Source organism: Scyliorhinus canicula, chromosome 16, assembly GCF_902713615.1.
Source record: "Scyliorhinus canicula chromosome 16, sScyCan1.1, whole genome shotgun sequence".
In the NCBI taxonomy this organism is placed as follows: Eukaryota; Metazoa; Chordata; class Chondrichthyes; order Carcharhiniformes; family Scyliorhinidae; genus Scyliorhinus; species Scyliorhinus canicula.
Window position 1 is genome coordinate 131,697,811 of NC_052161.1, and position 23,019 is coordinate 131,720,829.

At 45.8% G+C, this 23,019-nt stretch overlaps 1 protein-coding gene across 4 annotated transcripts in view; it reads right to left on the reverse strand.

Moving 5' to 3' along the window:
• The window catches only part of LOC119979698 (probable G-protein coupled receptor 153), a 104,419-nt gene that overhangs the window by 35,699 nt on the left and 45,701 nt on the right, over positions 1–23,019 (reverse strand). For 3 of the 4 annotated variants that reach the window (XM_038822249.1, XM_038822246.1, XM_038822245.1), the window contains exons 2-4: positions 17,670–17,713; positions 15,635–16,173; positions 2,039–2,468 (exon numbers count right to left, since the gene is read on the reverse strand). In XM_038822249.1, coding sequence (XP_038678177.1) covers positions 2,039–2,468; positions 15,635–16,020 — 816 coding nt within the window. In that variant the 5' untranslated portion in view covers positions 16,021–16,173; positions 17,670–17,713. Of the gene's footprint in view, positions 1–2,038; positions 2,469–15,634; positions 16,174–17,669; positions 17,714–17,972; positions 18,048–23,019 lie in introns of those variants that run through there. The other variant, XM_038822247.1, reaches the window with a different exon arrangement.

Sequence of the window (23,019 nt, forward strand, 5' to 3'; positions counted from 1 at the left end):
GTGTCGGCCTACGTGCTCGAGTCTCTGGATTGGAACTTGAACCTTCCGCCCCTGAGCCATGTCTGGCATTTATAAAACATTCAGCTTTTCCTTCCATGCCAGATCTCAACGATCGAAGGCCAGGGCAGTCCTCAGCTCTCCAATACCACACTGTCTCTCAGCAACCCCACTGGTCAAGCCCAGCAAGGCATACCTTTCTTTTTAGCATAAATTTAAAGTACCCAATTCTTTTTTTTTCCAATTAAAGGACAGTTTAGCGTGACCAATCCTGGACATCTTTGGGTTGTGGGGGTGAAACACGCGCAAACAAGGGGGGAATGTGCAGACTCCACACGGACAGTGACCCGGGGCCGGGATCAAACCCGGGTCCTCGCCTCTGTGAGGCAGCAGTGCTAACAACTGCGCCACCGTGCCGCCCACAGCAAAGCACGCCTGAGCAATTCCAGGGTTTGGCAGCCCCGAGAAAATAAAACCCTGCCGACAACCTACAAACAGGAAGTGGTGAAATTATGGCTGACAAATTTCATGAGAGCCATTTTATAAATTCATGTTGTTCATAAATGCCAGAAAATAGCTTCACAATAAAATTAACTACTTTCCACACCAGGACCATGAATGAACAACTAAGGACATCAAGCATTTTTAAATTGAATGCATAGCCATAAATGTTCATTTCAGAAAGAAAACGTCATTCACATATTCTACACTGCATCTGATCTAACAGAATAACCATACACTCTTGCTGATATTTATGAGAAAGCTTGAATAATCTTGGCTGTAGATAGACAAAAATAAAGCACTTAATCCCCTGCCAATTCTTATCAAATTATTGAATCTTGAATTAATTGGTTGCACTCTTGTTCCGGACAGAAGGTCAAGGGGTTAACGCCCACTCCCAGAATTTGAGCACATAATGGATACTGCAGTACTGAGGGAGAGCTGCATTGTCAGAGCTGACACCCACCAAGTGAAAAGTACAACTGACACCCTATTTGCTTGTTCACATGGTTTCTGTGAATGTTATTGATCGCCTGGCATTCTTCCAAAGAGGTGAAAGAGCATCCCCCGATGTTCAGGTCACTATTCTCTACCCCAATGTCACAAACACAGAAGAATCTGTCCCTCACTTTATCGACAACTTCAAGTGTGAAAATTGGCCACCGTGTTTGCCCACAGCCGTTCACTTTGAAGTATGACGTTATGTTGAGTACTTTGTTTGATCTAATAAGGGGCTACGTCATAGACATGTACAATGCCTGCAGCAGAGAAGGCCATTTGACCTGGCATAACCATGCCAGCACTCTGAAAGAGTGATTCAGCTCATTCCCCAAATTCTTTCCTTGTAGCTCAGTAATATAGACGGAAATGTTTTCCGTTTGTGCACATCTATAATTCTGAACAAATAAATGATTGAAATCAGAAAGGAACACAAATGAGATGGAAAAGTGTGAAGTTACTGACATCCATCTTCGAAAGGATTTGTAGCATTGATCCTGGAGATTTACCTTATGGAACAATTCTTCTTCACTGTCTTTTTGCCCCCATTGAATTGTTTTAATTTCACCACGGTTCCTGGGTAGCAACTGGGGAAGGTTTTCTCTGTCTGCTAATGGGAAACCTGAAGCCCACACTTTATTATTTTGTTCACAATTTTACTGCACACAGTGGTTAGCACTGCTGCCTCACAACACCAGGGTCCCGTGTTCGATTCTGGCCTCAGGTGATGATCTGTGTGGAGTTTGCAGTTTCTTCCTGTGTTTGCATGGGTTTCCTCCGGGTGCTCCGGGTTCCTCCCACAGGAGGATGTGCAGATTAGGTGGATTGGCCATGATCAATTGCCTCTTAGTGTCCAAAGGTTAGGTGGGTTACGGGGATGGGGCGGGGGAGTGGGCCTGGGTGGGGTGCTCTCTTCGGGTCAGTACAGATTCGATGGGCTGAATGGCCTCCTTCTGCATGAATTCTATGATTCTATGAAAACGCAATCTACTCCCAGCTTGTAAATCTCTTGTATTAATAGCAAAAAAATTCAGTGACTTACCAAAACAGGAAATCCGGTCAAAAAGTCGTAGATAAAAACTATTCCACTGATTAAGTAAGTTATCTGGAGAGAGGTTTTTAATGGCTCAGAACCATCAATGGATGATCTTCTGTTACCCTGTGCATCTTCCACCACTATTGTGGGTACGTTGAATTTGTTCTTGTTGGCATTGTTTCCAGCTTGAATGGTGAAAGTTTGAAAGAGAGCAATGCCAATGCATACCACACCCATCACTACACTCCCACTAATCAATAACAGGAAACAGACCCCGAAACCAAGGCCTATCTCCGTGACAATGAAACGACAGTCCTTGGCGTAGAAACGTTCTGTGGTGTCATGCCAACCTACTGCAGGCAACGTTGATAGGATAAAGGATACCATCCAGATCCCCATCACTGTGTGCACAGCTTGCTTCTTCGTGTTACTCAACCTGGAACAGTTAATAAAAACAGTTACACACCTGCCTGGTTCTAAATGCAGATTTACCACCACTTACAATGTACTGTTTAGATATTGTTACTGAATAATACTTAATAACACTGACATTTTGTCTGGGCACTACATATATATGGCATACAATTTACAGCCCACAGCAATAGTCCCACCCTCGTAAACCTACATATGGAAAATGACCTTCAAATGTTGTTATCCATGATTAATAACTGTGGGTAAGGTGAAGCTCATTTACAAATGGAACTAGGACACAACAAGGAATGGGAAAAGGCCCCACAACCCACAAATCACATCCAATTTATCACCGGCCTCCTTCACTCATTTAAACCCCGAACAAAAGTAATTACTCCCCCAGCTAAACAGGTAGAACACGTCAGAATGCTATCTGCAATCCCACATCTGCAGAGGTCACCGAGGGAGAACCATGGTTAGAAAGACTTGTACCGGTTCAAGGAGAAGACACAACACCAGCAATTGGGATGAGCAAGAAATAAGAAAAACAACATCCCAGCAACAAGTAAGTGTCACATTTGATGGTTCTCGGAGTAGTTGGGCGAAGGCAAAGAGTGCAATGCTAGAAAGTAAATGTTGTGGGTGACAGGGTGAAGAGAATCATAGATTATGAGGAGGGAGATGATGCAAAGCTTGCCAAACAAAGGCAGGAGTCTTGCGGACCAAAATCAACACCTCGCATTTATATGGCACCTTCAAAGTAGCAAAATGACCCAAAGCACTTCATCGGAATAAATCAGACAAAAAACTGACAACAAGCCAAAGGAAGGAGTCATTAGGCCAGGTGACCAAAAGCTTGGTCAAAGAGTTGGGCTTTTATAAGTGCTGGAGAAGAGGAGAAAGAGGCCGAGAGGTGCAGGGAGGGAGTCCCAGAGCTTGGAGCCAAGAGCTGATTTGTGGAAAAGAGAGCCAGGACTGGAGGAAGGCAGAATTTTTGAATAATGGTCGGACTGAACGAGGTTACAGATATAATGAGGATCGAGGCTATGGAGGGGTTGAATAGAAGGATGAGAATTGTTAAATGGAGACATTGCCCCATGCATCTTGAACCCGGTCCCCTGACCCCAGACCTTCCTGGGCTCCTCGGCATGTTGGGGCGACCTGTAGACTCAGCACTGACCATCCAATTGGTCAGCAGCTCTCAAAGGCAGAACCATCTCCTGAGGAAGGGGTGGAGATCTCAACTTAAACCAATCAACACTGCTCCAGGGGATTGTGGGTGGGCTCTCCCTGATTCTGTACCTGGGCAGAGGTGGGGATGGGGAAGAGGTGGAAGCACAGGGTGCGGCGGCCCATAAAATCCAGCTCTCAGATGGATTTGGGCACTGGTGTAGAAAGGAGATACAAGAGGACTGAAAGAATTTGAAGCGTTCAAAGAAAAAGAAGGTGAATAAAGGAGTAGAGGGACCGTAGTGACATTTGGTGAGTGTTCTGGAATGAGTTGATGGTGAAAGATGTATCCAAGTGGAGAGGCTTCAGGAAGAGACGAGGAGCTACGGGAAAGGGCGAGAATCTACGGGAAGGAGCAAGGAGCTACGGGAAGGGGCGAGGGGCTACAGGAAGGGGTGAGGGGTACAAGAAGGGGCGAGGGGCTATGGGAAGGGGTGAGGAGCTATGGGAAGGGGCAAGGACCTACGGGAAGGGGCAACGAGCTACGGGAAGAGGTGAGGAGCTACAGGAAGAGGTGAGGAGCCACGGGAAGAGGTGAGGAGCCACGGAAAGAGGAGAGGAGCTGCGGGAAGGGGCAAAGAGCTACAGGAAGAGGCAAGGAACTTCAGTAAGGGGCCTAATGCTGTGTTTAGATAGACAAAAGCTTATTTAATAACTACTTTTGTCTTCTAAGTGCTGGTCTGGTCCCTGCATAAAAGTCTTCATTTTTAAAAGACATCAACTTCATGCCAGCTTTGTTCTCCTGACATTGAATTAGTTATTCACTGTGCCCCAGGGTCTGAATTAAATATTTTTGAATAGTCCCTCCCAAACAAATTAAATTCAGTCGCACCCTCTGTTCAATTATTCACAGGCCAGTTTAGTATATTAAATAAGGGTGTGCTGTACCTCAGCCCTTAACAAGCAGACGCTTAGCTGATCAAAGCAAACTTCTGTATAGGGAAGATGCTGTGTTCCATAGAATCCATACAATGCAGAAGGAGGCCATTCGGCCCATCGAATCTTCAACAGCCCTCTGTAAAAGCACCCTACCTAGGCCCAATTCCCATCCTATCCCCTTAACCCACCTAACCTTTCGACACTAAGCGGCAATTTAGCATAGCCTAACCTGCACATCTTTGGACTGTGGGAGGAAACCGGAGCACCTGGAGGAAACCCACGCAGAGACGTCACCTACGGTCGGAATCGAACCCAGGTTCCTGGTGGTGCGAGGCAGCGGTGCTAACCATTGTGCCACCCCACGTGTCATTGTGCCACCCTCTGATGAAGGCAATAATACAAGGACTGGGTGAGGAAAGAAGGGAAATGCTGCAGTGAAGAATGAGTCAGGTTGCCAATTACTACTAGACATATTTCTGGAGACTTCCCTCCTACCTCCCCTGTCCTTACATGCCCAACCCGCATCTCATTCTCCATACCCCCAGCTTCACTCTCTCCACCATTTCTACAAATAGTTATCAAAAGTACTGAAAAAAAACATCGATTTTATATGCTGCCTCACGGCGCCAAGGACCCGTGTTTTATCCCGGTCCCGGGTCACTGTCCACATGGAATTCGCACGTTCTCCCCGTGTCTGCGTGGGTCTCACCAGCACAACCCAAAACGATGTGCAGGGTAGATGGATTGTCCACGCTAAATTGCCCCTTAATTGGAAATAAAAAGAATTGGCTACTCTGAATTTATTTTTAAAAAATGATTGCCCCCTCTGTCCCTAGGCTATGCTGTCCCTTTCATTTTTATGACTAAGAAGTTAAGTCACTTCCTAACTCAGACTCGCACCTTGATGTCAGATTATCAAGTTTGAGCACAGAACATCTAATTTGATGCAGCTCCCTGGAACTCACTCTCTAAGTTAGAAGAGCTCTCATAGGAGTCAGAATTCAATAGGTGGGTTATTGAAGGCAGAGGAGACTTGTGTCAGTTTCAGTTAATCAGGGAGGCTGCATTAAGTCTCAGTCATTACAAGTGGTTGATTTTGAAGTTTTGTGAGTTTCCAGTTTGTTTACAATCCTGCCACCAATATAATCAGTACGCATTTGCCCGCCAGTGGAAATCTGCGATGTGGCCTCTCATCTACCCACCATCCTGCCCGCTCCAGGCTATAAAATTGTGTTTGTTTTTAAAGCCATTCTCAGATGTGGGAACTGCCAAGGCAGGTATTCATTCCACAGCCCCAGTGGAAAATTCCCAAGGAAAGTAAGAGTCAACGATTGACATGTGAAAGTACCTTTCAGAAATGGGTGTTTATTAGTGATGTCAGAGTGTGGGTGGAGCTGGGCTGTCTGTCAGCTTTTTACTTTTGTTTTAGGCTGTTTGCAGCAGGGTGTGTTTTAGTTTCGTTTTCAGCGTTGGAGCTGAAGCCAGACAGAGCAGGTGTACTGTGGATCTCTCTGCCATGAAAAGACTATCTCTTGATCATTTGGTGAATTCAGAATTATAAATGTTCTCAGTAGTGAATGTAAACCTAATGTGCTTCTGTTAAAAGGGGTTTATTTTGTCTTCTGGATGTTGTTTGGGACGTTATTAAGGATTACTTAGTGTTGTATTCGTTGGGGTTGTTTTGAATTGATGGTTGCTAAGATGTTCACTGTATTTTTAAAAAGGTTAACTTGAGTTCATAGAATAAACATTGTTTTGCTTTAAAGAATACTTTCCCATTTCTGCTGTACCACACCTGTATAGTGGGCCGTGTGCTCCCCATCCCACAATCTAGTAAAAGTTGTGGGTCAGGTGAACTCCATGATACACTTTGGGGTTCTCGAAACCCTGGCCCATAATACCATGCTGACCAGTCGGACTGAACCCGCACAAAAGTCGCTAGGTTTCCTTCCCCAAAAAACATCAGTAAACCAGTTGAGGTTTTAGCTTTTGATTTGCAGATTTTTTAAAAACTGAATTGAATTTCCCCGGCTAACATGGTGGCATTTAAACTCATGCCTTCGCTCACTGGCCAATTGTGAATCGAAAGCCCTCTTTATATCACTGTCAAAAGACATTTGATACAGTGCCATACAACAGGCTTGAGAGAAAAGTGGCTCATGGAATAAAAAGGATAGCAGCAACTTGGATACAAAATTAGCTGAATAATGGAAAGCGGGAGTCATGGTCAATGGATATTTTTCCGGCTGGAGGAAGGTTTAGATTGATGTTCCCTAAGGGTCGGTATTGAGACCATTGCTTTTCCTGACATATATTAGGGATCTTGGTGTGCAGGGGACAATTTCAAAGTTTGCGGTTGATACATAGAACATAGAACAGAGAACAGTACAGCACAGAACAGGCCCTTCGGCCCTCAATGTTGTGCTGAGCAATGATCACCCTACTCAAACCCACGTATCCACCCTATACCCGTAACCCAACAACCCCCCCCCCCCCTTAACCTTACTTATTAGGACACTACGGGCAATTTAGCATGGCCAATCCACCTAACCCGCACATCTTTGGACTGTGGGAGGAAACCGGAGCACCCGGAGGAAACCCACGCACACACGGGGAGGACGTGCAGACTCCACACAGACAGTGACCCAGCCGGGAATCGAACCTGGGACCCTGGAGCTGTGAAGCATTTATGCTAACCACCATGCTACCGTGCTGCCCGTAATACAAAAATTGGAATTATTGTGAACTATGAGGAGGACAGGGTGGAACCTAAAAAGGACATTGGCAAGTTGGTAGAGTGGGCAAATAGGTGGCAGATGAAGTTCAATGTGGAGAAGTGTTAGATGGTGCATGTTAGTCGGAAGAACACGAGACAATTTCGAACAAGAGGTAAAATCAAGGGTGTTCAGGGGCAGGGAGACCTGGCGGTATATCTGCATAGACCATTGAAGATGACAGGACAGGTGGAGAGGTAATATTCTAGGATTCATTAATAAGACCATAGAGTACAAGAACAAGGAGGTTATGTTGAACTTATAAAAGACACTAGTTAGACCTCAGCTGGAATACTGTGCCCAGTTCTGGGCGTCACACTATAGGAAGGATGTGAATACATTGGAGAGGGTACGGAAGAGGTTCACAAGAATGGTTCCAGGGATGAGAAACTTCAGTTATGAGGATAGATTGGAGAGGTTGGGACAGTTCTCCATGGAGAGAAAAAGACGACGAGGCGATTTGATTGAGGTGTTCAAAATCATGAGGGGGCTGGACAGAGACAGGGAGACATTGTTCCTGCTCGTAAAAGGATTGAGAATGAGAGCACACAGGTTTAAGTGATTTGCAAATGTGATGAGAAACACTTTTTCACACAGCGAGTGGCTCAGGTCAGGAATGCACTGCCTGGAAGTGTGGTGGAGGCAGGTTCAATTGAGGCATTCAAGAGGGCGTTCGATGATTATTTGAATAGAAACAAGGTAAAGAGGTACGGGGAAAGGGCAAGGGAATGGCACTAAGTTAGAATGCTCATTTGGAGAGCAAATGCAGCGGGGCAGCAGGGTAGCATGGTGGTTAGCATAAATGCTTCACAGCTCCAGGGTCCCAGGTTCGATTCCCGGCTGGGTCACTGTCTGTGTGGAGTCTGCACGTCCTCCCCCTGTGTGCGTGGGTTTCCTCCGGGTGCTCCGGTTTCCTCCCACAGTCCAAAGATGTGCGGGTTAGGTGGATTGGCCATGCTAAATTGCCCGTAGTGTCCTAATAAAAGTAAGGTTAAGGGGGGGGGGGTTGTTGAGTTATGGGTATAGGGTGGATACGTGGGTTTGAGTAGGGTGATCATGGCTCGGCACAACATTGAGGGCCGAAGGGCCTGTTCTGTGCTGTACTGTTCTATGTTCTATAATGGGCCGAATGGCCTCTTTCTGCACCGTAACAATTCTGTGATCTCTCTCTCCACCACTTTCATTCGCATTAAACCCATCTCATACCCTCCCCCCACCACCTAAAGTTTCTGCCGAGGTAACTATTGAGTAAGGGTTTGTCCGTCACAACAATCCTGGCGGGAAACTGTAGGAATTGGAACACTCTGCCCCAGCCCAATAGATGGGAAAGAGGGATTTCACACTCTGACTGCCCCTTGATTAAAGGGAAAGAAACATTCTAACTTAATTTCAATGGAGATTTATTGCATTAATTCAACATAAATACCCAATGAAACATTGCGCAGTACCTGACTTGGACCTCATCTGTGACAAGAGGATAGAACGATCAGGTTGGGCCTGCAATCTGCCAGTAATGACGTAAAATTTGGCCACACCCATTACAGATTACTTACAATGCATTCACAAGGCTGCCACAGATGAAGCACAAAGCTGGGCTGAGAGTGGAGGCTGTTCCCCGCAGTGAAGTTAAGTACCCATCTTCCATCATTAGAATCAACTAAATTGAATAGGCTCAAAAGAACTTTAATCTATTCATGATCTTTTCCTTCCCTTTCCAGGACACATCTTCCCATTGCCGGCTGAACATCCACTTACATACAGACTGCAACTTCAGTTAAGATCTTGTGAATGGTGACCCTTCCTCAGTAACACACTGGAGAATTAACATTGATTCCTCACTCGAGCCTTCATTAGGGATTCAAATCAGAAATGAAGAATGAAATGGGGAACTTACCATCCATGGATAGCTATGGACAGTCACTACAGGTGTTTTTGCGTAATAAATAAAAAGAGTGAGATAGAAATTCTGATTTGGCTACTTGTTTTTCTGTCCAAATTCCTAGGGGTGCACATTTCCAAAAATCTGTCCTGGTCCACCCACGTTGACACTACCACCAAGAAAGCACAACAGTGCCTATACTTCCTTAGGAAACTAAGTAAATTCAGCATCTCCACATTAACTCTTATGAACTTTTACAGATGCACCATAAAAAGCATCCTGTCGGGCTGCATCACAGCCTGGTATGGCAACTGCTCGGCCCAGAACCGCAAGAAACTTCAGAGTCGTGAATACCGCCCAGTCCATCACACAAACTTGCCTCCCACCCACTGACTCCATCTACACCTCCTGCTGCCTGGGGAAAGCGGGCAGCATAATCAAAGACTCCTCCCACCCGGCTTACTCACTCTTCCAACTTCTTCCATCGGGCAGGAGATACAGAAGTCTGAGAACACGCACTAACAGACTCAAAAACAGCTTCTTCCCCATTGTCACCAGACTCCTAAATGAGCCTCTTATGGACTGACCTCATTAACACTACACCCCTGTATGCTTCATCCGATGCCGGTGCTTATGTAGTTACATTATATACCTTGTGTTGCCCTATTATGTATTTTCTTTTATTCCCTTTTCTTCCCATGTACTTAGTGACCCGTTGAGCTGCTCGCAGAAAAATACTTTTCACTGTACCTCGGTACACGTGACAATAAACAAATCCAATTCAATCCAATCCAATCCATTGACTAATGGGCAGGCATGCACAGCATTGGAGTTTAAAGTATAGACACTGAGAAACAGTCAATAAACAATAAGTTGGCAAACTTAGATTCACATATTACACAGAATGTAGTCTTCCCATCTAACAAGCATAACCCAGGGCTTTAAGGGGGAATTAGATAAACCCTTAAAGTATGAAGGCAAAAATGCTACTTTTCTGTCACACGGCACTGTGGAGTTCCTTCACTGCGTGGACTGCAATGGGTCAAGAAGGCAACTCACCAGCACCTTCTTAAAGGAAACTGGAGATGGGCAATGGATACTGGTCTTGCTAGTGGCAAATATCGCCAAAATAAATTTTTGAAAAAAACAACAGATTTAATGTAGATTGGCCTGTTTGACACCAGTATTTAAAAACATGCAAGGAGTCAAAACTCTTTCTTCGGTGCGGGGATTCCTATAATGTTACAATATTTACATCCATACAGCATTCTGTATAAAGCCCAGGATACTGTATGCTTTATTAACTGCTCTGTCAACATATCCTGCCACCTACAATGGTTTATGCACATGTACATTGTGACCCCTCTGTGCCTGAACGCCAATCAGGTTTGTATCCTTTATTTTATGTTGTCTCTTCATGTTGCTCCTCCCAAATTAATCACTTCACTTTTCCCGATTGGAATTTCATCTGCCAATTTTTTCAGCCCATTACACCAACTAGTCCATGTCCTTTTGAAGTTCTCCTATCCTCCTCACAGCTCACAATGTTTCCAAGTTTCATATCATCCACAAATCTTTACACCAAGGTCTAGGTCATTAATGTACATCAGGAAGAGCAAGGGTCCCAACACCGACTCCTGTGAACCCGAACAGGCGCCGGAATGTGGCAACCTGGGACTTTACACAGTCACTTCATTGCAGTGTTAATGTCAGCCTACTTGTGACAATAAAGATTATTATTAATGCGACTTTATTTTAAATAATGGCATTTTGAATACAAAACTACCGTGTCCAGAAGATCACTTCTCGGGTGAGAAATTAAGGAATCCTGAGATCTACCTGCAATAACAGATGGTGGCAGCAGTGACTACACACACAGAGGAACAGGGGAAAAAGGCGGGAGAAGCTTAAAGAGAAACCCAGAATTCCAGAGCAGGTGAAGGACTGGCCAACCCAGCAACCACAACGGAAGGAAAAACACGGGGACAAACCCGGTGATTTGCAAGACATGCAGCACGGAAATAGGGAACCTTGACCCAGGGTGATAAATCGCTAATACCCTACATCTCCCACAATCGTTTCAAAACATAGAGGGCCCCAGAGAATTAACAGAATTAGCAAAGGTGTTTCACCCAGTACTACAATGCTTCAGGTCTTGAGAGAAAAAACAACAAAGACCACCATGTTAGCACTTTCTTATATGGAGCATCACTGATGGCGTACTGGTCAGAAAGGGGGGTCACAAACAGACAATCCCTCACAAGGATGCAATCGAAACCTTTGAATCATACCTCAGTCTCCACAGAAATATTATGATAGAGTAAGTAAAATTTAACCAATGCAGTCAGAAACAGGGTGAAAGGATTGACTCATTCATCAAAGGATTGAGACAATTGAGAGGATGGAACTTTAAGAGATGACTTGATCAGAGGTAGAATAGTCATAGGTGTTGAAGGTGACGTTTTACAATCTCCAGTAGATTTAGCTTTAAGTAAAGCCACAGAACTGGCCAGGCAGGCTGGGAAATAGAACAGAATAGAGGGAAATCCCCAGGAACACCCCAATGAAATTGTTCAGTTTGTGGGTTGTAAAACTGAAAGTATGGCGTGCCAGCAAACAAGAAGCACCTTGAAAAGGCACTAATTGCCATTTCCCGATGTCCCCGCTTCTTCGGGAAGAAGGTGTGCAGATGTGAAGAACGACCCACCCAAATAGTGGGTGTGGCACGATGGTCCATTTTAATGTGGTGGCTGATCCTGTGTTTGTCAGAGAGAAATCTATTCAAAAAATTCAAGATGCTGAAAACTAGGAAATCACCTTCATCCAGAGAAAATAAAAGGAAAATGAAAGACAATATTGGGGTGCTAACAATGCCAATGGACATCCTACTGAATTTAAATTGGACACAGGAGTGGCAGCCTCAATTGTATCTGATAGAGTTTCATGGCAGACCAAAATACCAACCTTCCTCTATTCAACTCCAAGGTCCAGGAGGAATTGAGCTAAATGTTAAAGGTCAGCTTAATGCAACGCTAAAGAACAAAGATAGGAACATTTCTGAAACATTATACATTATTCAGAATCAAGAATGCTCTTTGTTGAGCAGAAAAGTCTGTATATGTCTGAACCTGCTCATTAAAGTTGGTGAAGTCAACAAAGAAGAGAAAAAAAATCCTTCGCCAAGGGAGCTGAAACGTTCACGACCTTAACTATTCAGCAACAGAGCAGAAGTTGTAAGAACTTTGTGAGGCTCAAAAGCAAGATGAAGAGTGCACGTTCCTTCTGGACGGACAGCCATAGTACATTCCAAGCAACTCCGTCTTGAGGCAATACTTTGAGCAACATCACCACATTAGTGTTGTAGATGGTGTATGATTGGTGGTACCACAATTTCTCTGCCTGGAAGTCCTTTGTCGAGCCAAAGCGCAACAGTCCGTATGGAGGCCAGATATTTCATGCACTACGTACTGACGACACGGTCTCCAACAAGGTCACCTTGTGCCATTCACAGACAGGAACAGAGCCACTTCTGCCCTCCTTCCCACTTCAGGCCTCAGGAATGCTTTGGAATGGGCCTCTTTGAATTCAAAGGGATAGTATTTCTCTTAAATTATTCTCGCTGGGTAGAGATACAAAAGCAACATGGTTTCACCTCTGAAGCCGTTATTACCTCCTTAAAGAGGATGTTCTCCAGACGTGCCATTCTGGATGTTGTTGTCTCTGACAATAGACCATAATTTACCAATGAATGTTTCCAATCCTTCAAAGCATCATTTGGATTTGTCCACAGCGCGGGTTTACTGAAGTACCCTCAGTCTAACGGAGAGGCTGAGCGAGGAGTACAAACTGTGAAAGACTTACTGAAGAAGAATGATGACATTGAGCAGATTATCCCTTGCAGAATGGATTTGATCCATGCGAGCTCCTGGTGGGCTACAGGCTTAGAACCCAATTTCCTTTCCTTCCTCACGCGTTGATATCCAATGTCACGGTGAAAGACCGTGGTCAGATTAGAAAAAGGGAAGGAACATACACAGCAAGTCAAGCCTGTACTTTTACCAAACACTTGGGGCTCACGCCCTTCCTGGTCTCGAAAGGGCAAAGGTGTCATGGATTAGAGAGCAGCTGCAAGATGGTACTGTAATATAGTAGCTACATCAACTACGATTGTATCTATTCCAGTTGCAGCTAGGCATCATTCAAAGGAACAGAATTGCCCTGATTTATATGAACAGCAAACCATCGGCAGGATGGGCTTCATACCCAGATCCTCAGAAGAACATCACATCAACAGAATCACATAGGAGGGAAATGAGGATTGAAAACCTCCAGGAACTAATCTTGAAGCAAATGCGTTCCCAACCAGCTCAGAAGGAACTTTACTCTCATTCAGGAACATTGGTGAAACCACAAAGGAACTGTCCCTTTAAAAGCAGAGACATGGGAGGAGAAGGATGTGTATATAGTAATATGGGGATAAAGGAGCTGGGGGGGAAATGAAGAGTAAAGGATTAACTCTAATAATTGCTACTCAGCATGTGCATAAGGAACTGTATCATAGCAATGTCACTCGTTGAGAAGATGAATGAGAAGCACCTTAAAGGGGACCTGTTTTGATGTTTGGTAACCTTGTAACTAGTTAGTGATGTAAATAAAGATATTTTGAACAGAAGACTAGAGCCTCCAGTAAGACGTATTCCAGAGTAAGAAACTACGGAATCTTGTGACAAACCCACAATAACACAGTTCCTACATTCCCTTTCATTCTTTGAGCTATAACTTTGCTCAAAAGTATCAAATGCTTTTTGGACCTCCATGTACAACACATCAACAACATTGCCCTCATCAATCCTCTAAATTATCTCTTCAAAAAACTTGTACAAGTATCTCAGTATTTTACTTAGGTGATTTACTCTTTGAAGTGCGGTAACTCCTCCTTTAAGTAAAACAGGCAGGAACAGGGAAATCGATCCCCCCAATATCGAGATCCCTTCTCCAAGTCTGTCATCCTTCAGGATTCAGACTTTTGTTCTTGTTCAGTCGGAAATCAATCTCAGCTAAGCCATGGGAAAACTATGGCAGTATCATGATTTGGAATATCGATTGAGGGGCGGTACGGTGGCACAGTGGTTAGCACTGCTGCCTCACGGCACTGTGGTTCCAGGTTCGATCCTGGCCCTGGGTCACTGTCTGTGGAATTTGCACATTCTCCCCATGTCTGCCTGGACCTCACCCCCCACAACCCAAAGGTGTGCAGGATAGGTGGATTGGCCACACTAAATTGCCCCCTAATTGGAAAAACAAAATAGGGTACTCTAAATTTAACATAACAAAATGGAAAGTCAATTGCATTTGGGATATGTTAGGAAGAGCTTGGGTTTATGAAACTCAACTTTTTTTTCCCTTTATTAGAGCAATTTTGAGCATCACAAATGCAATTATCTTCAAGGTGTATGCCTTCTGTCTATTCTACATGGAAGGTGTGTATAGAACATAGAACATACAGTGCAGAAGGAGGCCATTCGGCCCATCGAGTCTGCACCGACCCACTTAAGCCCTCACTTCCACCCTATCCCCGTCACCCAATAACCCCTCCTATCCTTTTTGGACACTAAGGGCAATTTAGCATGGCCAATCCACTTAACCTACACGTATTTTGCACTGTGGGAGGAAACCGTAGCACCCGGAGGAAACCCACGCAGACACGGGGAGAACGTGCAGACTCCGCACAGTGACCCAGCGGCGAATTGAATCTGGGACCCTGGTGCTGTGAAGCCACAGTGCTATCCACTTGCGCTACCGTGCTTCCCTTGAGAAGTGATGCAGAAACAGCTAGTTGCATGCCCAGATTTCCCTGCAAGTAATGCATTGATACCCACAGGAAGTAACCCTTCATTACCATCTCTAATTATAAAAGGTGACCACAGTTAGGGCCTTAGTTCTTCTATTGTATCTGAAATGTAATGAATCGGGTGAACCATCTCTCTAAAACCCCTCCAAATGCACATAGGTCTTATCATTATTGGAATATCGTAACAGGAGTACATGATTCAGCCCCTTCACCCTGTTCCATCATTCGTTTAGACCATGGCTGACCTCTTTGCTATGGCCCGATACTGGAGCATCAGCATCAAGTAGTTGGTGACATGTGAGCGTAGCATGCAGTATTTCATTTCGACATCCAGATTGTAAAGATGGCTGGCACATCAGATACACCAATATTGGAGAGAGGTGCATTTAAACACCAGAATGAGAACTTCAGACTCAATGGGTTTCAGATGTCCCCGTGAGCGGGAGGAAATGTACATGTGTGCATAGTCTAGGAACATAGAAACAGGTATGTGGGTGAAGTCAGGGCGACGTATGGAGAAGCTGAAGCCATGAGGAAGCCCATTGGCCACATCACAGATTGCAGAGCCACCCGCTTACCTGTAATTGACTGGCCACCTCACCATCCACATGCGGTGATAGGACAGGGAGGTCACAGAGAAGCAAGTCACCAGGGTCAGCGTATAGAACGTGGAAACAAACACTTTGCACAGCCCCTCGTTCCATTCATAGTCCGAATGTTGCCTCCTGAGTTGGATGACTGAGTACATCGTGATGGGAATACCCACGTTAAGAATGTGTGTCCCGGCCAATGTGCAGATGAGGAATTCCAGTGGTTTCCATTTCTTCTGCTTGGCGCTGACGCTCAGGATTCCCCAGGTGTTGGCCAGCAGCGACACTCCCGAGCAAATCAGCCAAGCCAACGCGTTGCTGTACAAGCTCTGCTCGTCTGCGATCTCACTCATGGCGGATCGTGGAGTTCCCATTGCATGGGACCTGTAGCAGATTGTGTGCAAGTGTGTGAGCGAGCAACGGCATCCTAGGATTGAATCTGTTCCAGTGAGAAGATAGTCAATGGAGCGTCGGCGCCTTCATCCCACACGTAGGAATATTGCACAGACCCGATAGATCATCATCACCTGCATATTAAAGACAAGTATTAAAACTTACACAAACATGGAATAGCAGAACAGGCTCGAGGGGCTGAATGGCCCCAGTTCTGTTCCTCTGAGCTTCTCTCAAAGACCTAATGTGCAAAAGATGCCATCTGATATTGCACTAAATGTACAAACCTGATGGTCCCAGTCTTGTCCCTCATATCTTCCTACATGCGTGCATGTGTGTGCACCAGTATGTATGTATGCCCATGTGCCTGTGTGTGTGTCTGCATGGGCTCGTGTGTGGGCCTGTCCACGCACCATGTACGTGTGTGACTGCAATATGCCAAATCGAATGCTGATATTCGGCAGATTTCCAAACACAGAAGTCTGGCCACGTTGGAATGAGTGTGCAGATATGTCCTCTAACCCAGAGGATCATATCCAATTAAGGAGGACAGACTGGTAATTACATAGCATGTTATCAGAAATGTTGTCATAGGCTTACGTCAATTGATTACTTTGAAGATAATTGTTGTTCTGTTGATAAATTTGCAAATGGTTTGCAGACAGCAAAATGTCACAATCAGATGAATGAATCTATTTGTTTGTGGTGTGAATTGGATGAAGAATTCGGGTCAGATGCTGATTGAACCCTGTGCTCTTCTTCAACTCTTCCCTGACAATCCTAGACCTTCTTGTCCGTGCTCGAGGGGGACTTCACCAGACAGTCTTGGACAGACTGGATTTTGGGTCAACACTTGCATCACACTTATTGCTGGTCTATCTTTCCAACTTCTGGGTTGGCCTGTAAGGGCAGGGCCTCCACCAGCAGAGTTATTGATGTAGAATGAGATAGGGGCTGAAACAGGAACTCGCTACATCAGAGATACCCATGTCATTTGGTCAGGCACATTCCCCGACCGCCCCCTCCCACACACATTCCCCAACTCTGCAACCCTGACCTCCCCTACCTTCGGTGCTTGCAAGTGCCATTTGCCTCTTGCCAGATGCCATGTATCGACACCCAAACACCCTCACCACCTGCTGGGGCTGTTTAGCACACTGGGCTAAATCGCCGGCTTTGAAAGCAGACCAAGCAGGCCAGCAGCACGGTTCGATTCCCGTAACAGCCTCCCCGAACAGGCGCCGGAATGTGGCGACTAGGGGCTTTTCACAGTAACTTCATTGAAGTCTACTCGTGACAATAAGCGATTTTCATTTCATTTCATTTCCTTCCCCCCCCCCCCACCAACCCCAGAAACCTTGCCAGAGTCAGTGACGGTGATAAGCAGTAGGCAATTCTCCCTATTCACAAAGGGGGTACTCCTCTCCGCAACCTACTCCAGATTCCTGAACCTTCGTCGGAATCACAAACTGGAATTCAGTCCCACCCTGGAGCAAGGCACTGGGGTGACTGCCGAGAATGACTGCTCAACCCCGACAATGAATCCCAGAGCCCTTCTCCTGCTGGAGTAAAGCGAAAACAGGAAAGAAACTGAAAATAAACTGCTAAAAGAATTCAGCACAGCTCCTACCTGCATCGGAGACTAAGCGTTTTGATCCACTTCAAGCACACCAACTGGAAAAAAAAAGGACATTTCTTGGTGTAAATTATGTCAGGGAAAAAAACTCAAATGTCAGTCTCCTGCAGCAGAAAGCTCGATTCAGCAGCATAGCCAAAGGCTGAGCTGCCAGCAAATTCTTAAAATAAAACGGTAGCTGAAGAAGGAAGACATACAGCATTAATATCCGAATTCGAGACTCACGCTGCATGTTTATTTAGCATCGCAGGTCTCACAAGCAGAAATTAGCCTCTTGTCAGTTTTATACACAGTTACCTCTCATATCCAGACAGACCCGTCACGTTGGGAAATGGTTGGGAAATGCTGTTTAAAAACAGAGGAGGGGTTGTTCAATCTCCAGGAACAGTTTGTGGAAAAGATAAAACATTAATGCTGGCTGATCCCTGCAGAGAGTGTTTCCATGGTCACGCAACGCGTTTGGGGTGATGCAAAACAAAGCATTAAAAAGAATCCAGTCTTAACCTCCTTCTCCGACGAGTGCCTAAATTCCCCACCCTTGCCGCATTTTCTGTTGTCTTTCTCATCCCCACAGTGACAAGCATAATATTTCTCCGATACGGAAGCTGAAGGGAAAGGCCATTTGGCCCAACAAGCTGAACAGCCCATTCAACCCTCTCCTCACCTTGACTTTTAATCCATTAGCTCTCGAGGAAAGAAAGACTTGCATTAATGTAGCACCCTTCACAACCTCAGGTGCTTCCAAAACACTTCACAGCCATTGAAGCCAACGAAGGCAATGGGTGGCACGGTAGCACAGTGGTTAGCACTGTTGCTTCACAGCGCCAGGGTCCTGGGTTCGATTCCCGGCTTGGGTCACTGTATGCACGGAGTCTACATGTTCTCCCCGTGTCTGCGTGGGTTTCCTCCGGGTGCTCCGGTTTCCTCCCACAAGTCCCGAAAGACGTGCTTGTTAGGTGAATTGGACATTCTAAATTCTCCCTCTGTCTACACAAACAGGTGCGGAGTGTGGAGACGAGGGGCTTTTCATGGTAACTTCATTGCAATGTTAATGGAAGCCTACTTGTGACAATAAAGATTATTATATGAAGCCAAGTCACTCTGGAACCAAACCATTCTGGCAGAACCTCATCCGAACATTGGTGAGAGCAGAATATTGATGAATAGGTGTAGCTTGATGATGCTCAACTTGACTGGACACTGATATCAATGATAGTGAGGATCGCAGCAGGAAGTGGATTGACACTTTTGGCTACAAAGGGGGCAGCACGGTAGCATGGTGGTTAGCATAAATGCTTTACAGCTCCAGGGTCCCAGGTTCGATTCCCGGCTGGGTCACTGTCTGTGCGGAGTCTGCACGTCCTCCCCGTGTGTGCGTGGGTTTCCTCCGGGTGCTCTGGTTTCCTCCCACAGTCCAAAGATGTGCGGGTTAGGTGGATTGGCCATGCTAAATTGCCCATAGTGTCCTAAAAAGTAAGGTTTAAGGGGGGGGGGGGGTTGTTGGGTTACGGGTATAGGGTGGATATGTGGGTTTGGGTAGGGTGATCATTGCTCGGCACAACATCGAGGGCCGAAGGGCCTGTTCTGTGCTGTACTGTTCTATGTTTGCAAACACTTATCTTCTGCACGTAAGATACTGGGTTCCATCGTAGTGGAGGATGGGGACCAGGTGGAGCTTCCTCTTTTGAATTGCCTTGTTGTCCACTACTAGCCTCAAATGGATAGAAAGGGCCTCTAGAACTTTAGGGCCACTGAATTCACCTGTAACCTGCAGCTTTTGATGTTTAGCAGACAGGTATTAATTTCATTAAGAAATCATTCCAAGGTATGTTAGGTGTTACCCGCATCATACCTGTCCACATACTGCATTGAACCATGGCCTGTCTCCTGGCATTTATTGCCCATCCCTAATTGCCCTTGTGAAGGTGGTGGTGAGCTGTCTTCTTGAACCACTGTAGTCTATGTGGTGCAAGTACACCCACAGTGCTGATAGGGAGGGAGTTCCAGGGTTTTGAACCAGCAACAGTGAAGGAACGGTGATCATTTTCAAAGTCAGGATGGTGTGTGACATGCAGGGGATCTTCCAGGTGGTGGTGTTCCCATGTATCTGCTGCCCTTGTCTTTTTACATGGTAGCAGGCATCGGTTTGAAAGATGTTGTCTAAGGAATCTTGATGAGTTCCTGCAGTGCATTTTCTAGATGGTACGCACTGCTGCTACTGTCTGTTGATAATAGAAGGAGTAAATGTTTGGTGGATGAGGTGCCAATCAAACGGGCTGCTTTGCACTTGATGGTGTCAAGCTTCTGGAGTGTTGTTGGAGCTGTACTCATCCAGATAAATTTTCCCATTACACTCCTGATTTGAGCCTTGTAGATCGTGGACGGACTTTGAGAAGTCAGGAGTTAAGTTACTCACCACAGGATTCCTAGCCTCTGACCTGCCCTGGTAGCCACAGTATTTATCTGATTAATCCAATTCAGTTTCTCATCAATGGTAGGCCTCAAGGCGTTGATTATGGGAGATTCAGCAATGGTACTGCCATTGAATGTCAAGAGGTGATGGTTACATCCTCTCTTGTTGAAGATGGTCAATTTCCTGGGCACTTGTCTGGCGCAAGCACTGGCTACTTTCCACTTGTCAGCCCAAGGTTGGATGTAGCCCAGGTCTTGCTGTATTTGGATATGGACTGCTTTAGTATCTGAGAAGTCGTGAACAGTGCTGAACACTGTGCAGTCATCAGCGAACATCCCCGCTTCTGATAGAAGGGAGGTAATTGATGAAGCAGTTGAAGATGGTTGGGCCGAGGACACACCCTGAGGAACTCCTGCTGTGATGTCCTACAACTGAGATATTTGACCTCCAATGACCCCACCTCCAACCAGCAGAGAGTATCTCCCCTGATTCCCATTGACTCCAGTTTTGCTCGGGCTTCTTGATGCCATACTGAATCAAATGCGGCCTTGATGTCCAAGGCAGACACTTTTACCTCACCTCTGGAGTTCAGCTCTTTGTCCATGTTTGAACCAAGGCTGTAATGAGGTCAGGAGCTGAGTGACCCTGGCGGAACTCAAACTCAGCGTCAGTGAGCAGGTTATTGCTGAGCAAGTGCTGCTTGATAGCTTTGTTAATGACTCCTTCTATCACTTTACTGATGACAGAGATGGGGTGGTAATTGGTTGGGTTGTATTTGGCCTGCTTTTTTGTACGGGACACACTTGGGCAATTTTCCATGATGCCCCTGTTGTAGCTGTAGTGGAACAGATTGGCTAAACGTGTGGCAGGTTCTGGAGCACAAGTCTTCAGTACTATTGCCGGAATATTCTTAGCGCCCATAGGCTTTGCACTATCCAGTGCCTTCAGCCATTTCTTGATATCATGTGGAATAAATCAAATTGGTTGAAGACTGCCATGTGTAATGCTGGGGAACACCAACCAAGGTGGATCATCCACTCGACACTTCTGGCTGACGATTGAAGCAAATGCCTCAGCTTTATCTTTTGCAGTAATGTGCTGGGCCCCCTCATCGAGAGGATCGGGATATTTGTTGAGCCTCCTTCTCCAGTTATTTGTTTAATTGTCCACCACCATTCACGGCTGGATGTTGCAGGACTGCAGAGTTTAGATCTGATCCATTGGATGTGGGATCGCTTGCTTCTGTCTACTATTTGCTGTATGCACTACTTGCATGCCAAGCAGCATGCGTTGTAGCTTCACCAGGTTGACACCTGGCAACTTGGTCACCGGTGGAATTACTGGGCTGGTTTAGCACACTGGGCTAAATCGCTGGCTTTGAAAGCAGACCAAGGCAGGCCGGCAGCACGGTTCAATTCCTGTACCAGCCTCCCCGAACAGGTGCCGGAATGTGGCGACTAGGGGCTTTTCACAGTAACTTCATTTGAAGCCTACTTGTGACAATAAGCGATTTTCGTTTCATTTCATTTCACTTGGCTCACATTGAAATCCCCCCCAAAATACATTCTGCACTCATCCTATCTTCAGTGTTCCAAAATGGGGGTGGGTATGCGGTGATCAGCAGGAGGTTTCCCTGGCCTTCTTTGACCTGAAGCCACGATACATTCCAGAGCAGGATGAGGTTAACACAATCAGGATGGGTGCGAGGACAAATATTCGCACTAAAACTGGTCTCATCAAGATGGAAGTGGGAGGGGGTGGGGTTTACATTGGGAGTGGCAAGAGTTAGGCTTCCCACATGAATAGAAGATGCATTCCGTACATATTGATCAGAATTCCTCACCTCCCCCGGAGTATGACACACTGCTATCATGAGCCTTTCACCACATGACTTTGTTTTTTTTTCTTATAAATTTAAAGTACCCAATTCATTTTTTCCAATTAAGGGGCAATATAGCGTGTTCAATCCACCTATCCTACACATCTTTGTGTTGTGGGGGGTGAAACCCACGCAAACACACGGGAGAATGTGCAACCTCCTCACGGACAGTGACCCAGAGCCGGGATCGAACCTGGGACCTCAGCGCCATGAGGCAGCAGTGCTAACCACTGCGCCACCATGCTGCCCCTACTTTGTTAAGAATTATCTGCTTGGTTAGCAGGGATGCTTAAATCAAAGAATCAGACGTCAAAGAAAGAGGCTATTGTCATAATATACATCTATGTACATAATGGAGTGCAGACAGGCAGTGATTGACACACAGGATGACCAGTAAGCACACAGAACACAGCAGCCAATCACCAGACAGGACACTACCACTACAAAGCCAGAGGGCACCAGGTTTCCCGCTCTCTCTGGACCCAGCCTCTGACAGAGTCAGAGCCCGTGAGCTAGCCAGTGCAAACACCATGCGGTAGCTAGAAAGTCTGGTCAGGCTAGCACTAAGTCTCCAGTCAAGTCAGCATAGTGTCAACCCACAGTTGAACATGTATAATAGCTAAGACGTTAAATAAAATCGTGTTGCATCTTATCAAGTGTTGGAGGTCTGTCTCTCGCTACCCTGCACCAAGTGCAGTCCACATCTTGAAAGAACTATTCAATTAGTGCCAGTCCCAGGCTCATTCCCCTATAGTCCTGCAACTTTATCCTTTGCAAAGAATATGTCCAAAGCCTTTTTGAAAGTTCCTATTTAATCTGCTTCCATCAACTTTTCAGTCAGTGCACTGTGGATACGTGAATTAATTCACCATGAGCTGGATTCCCTGTTCTGGAGACCAAGCGCTGATGCCAGCATAGTACGTGTGGATTTTCACAGCAGGAAATTCGGTGCCAACTCCTCACTGATTTGGGTATCGGTGAGGGGCTAGCACTGGCGGTGAGTTAAAGTCCCGCAGTTTGCGCCGAAAACGACCGGAGATTGGTTGGTTCCC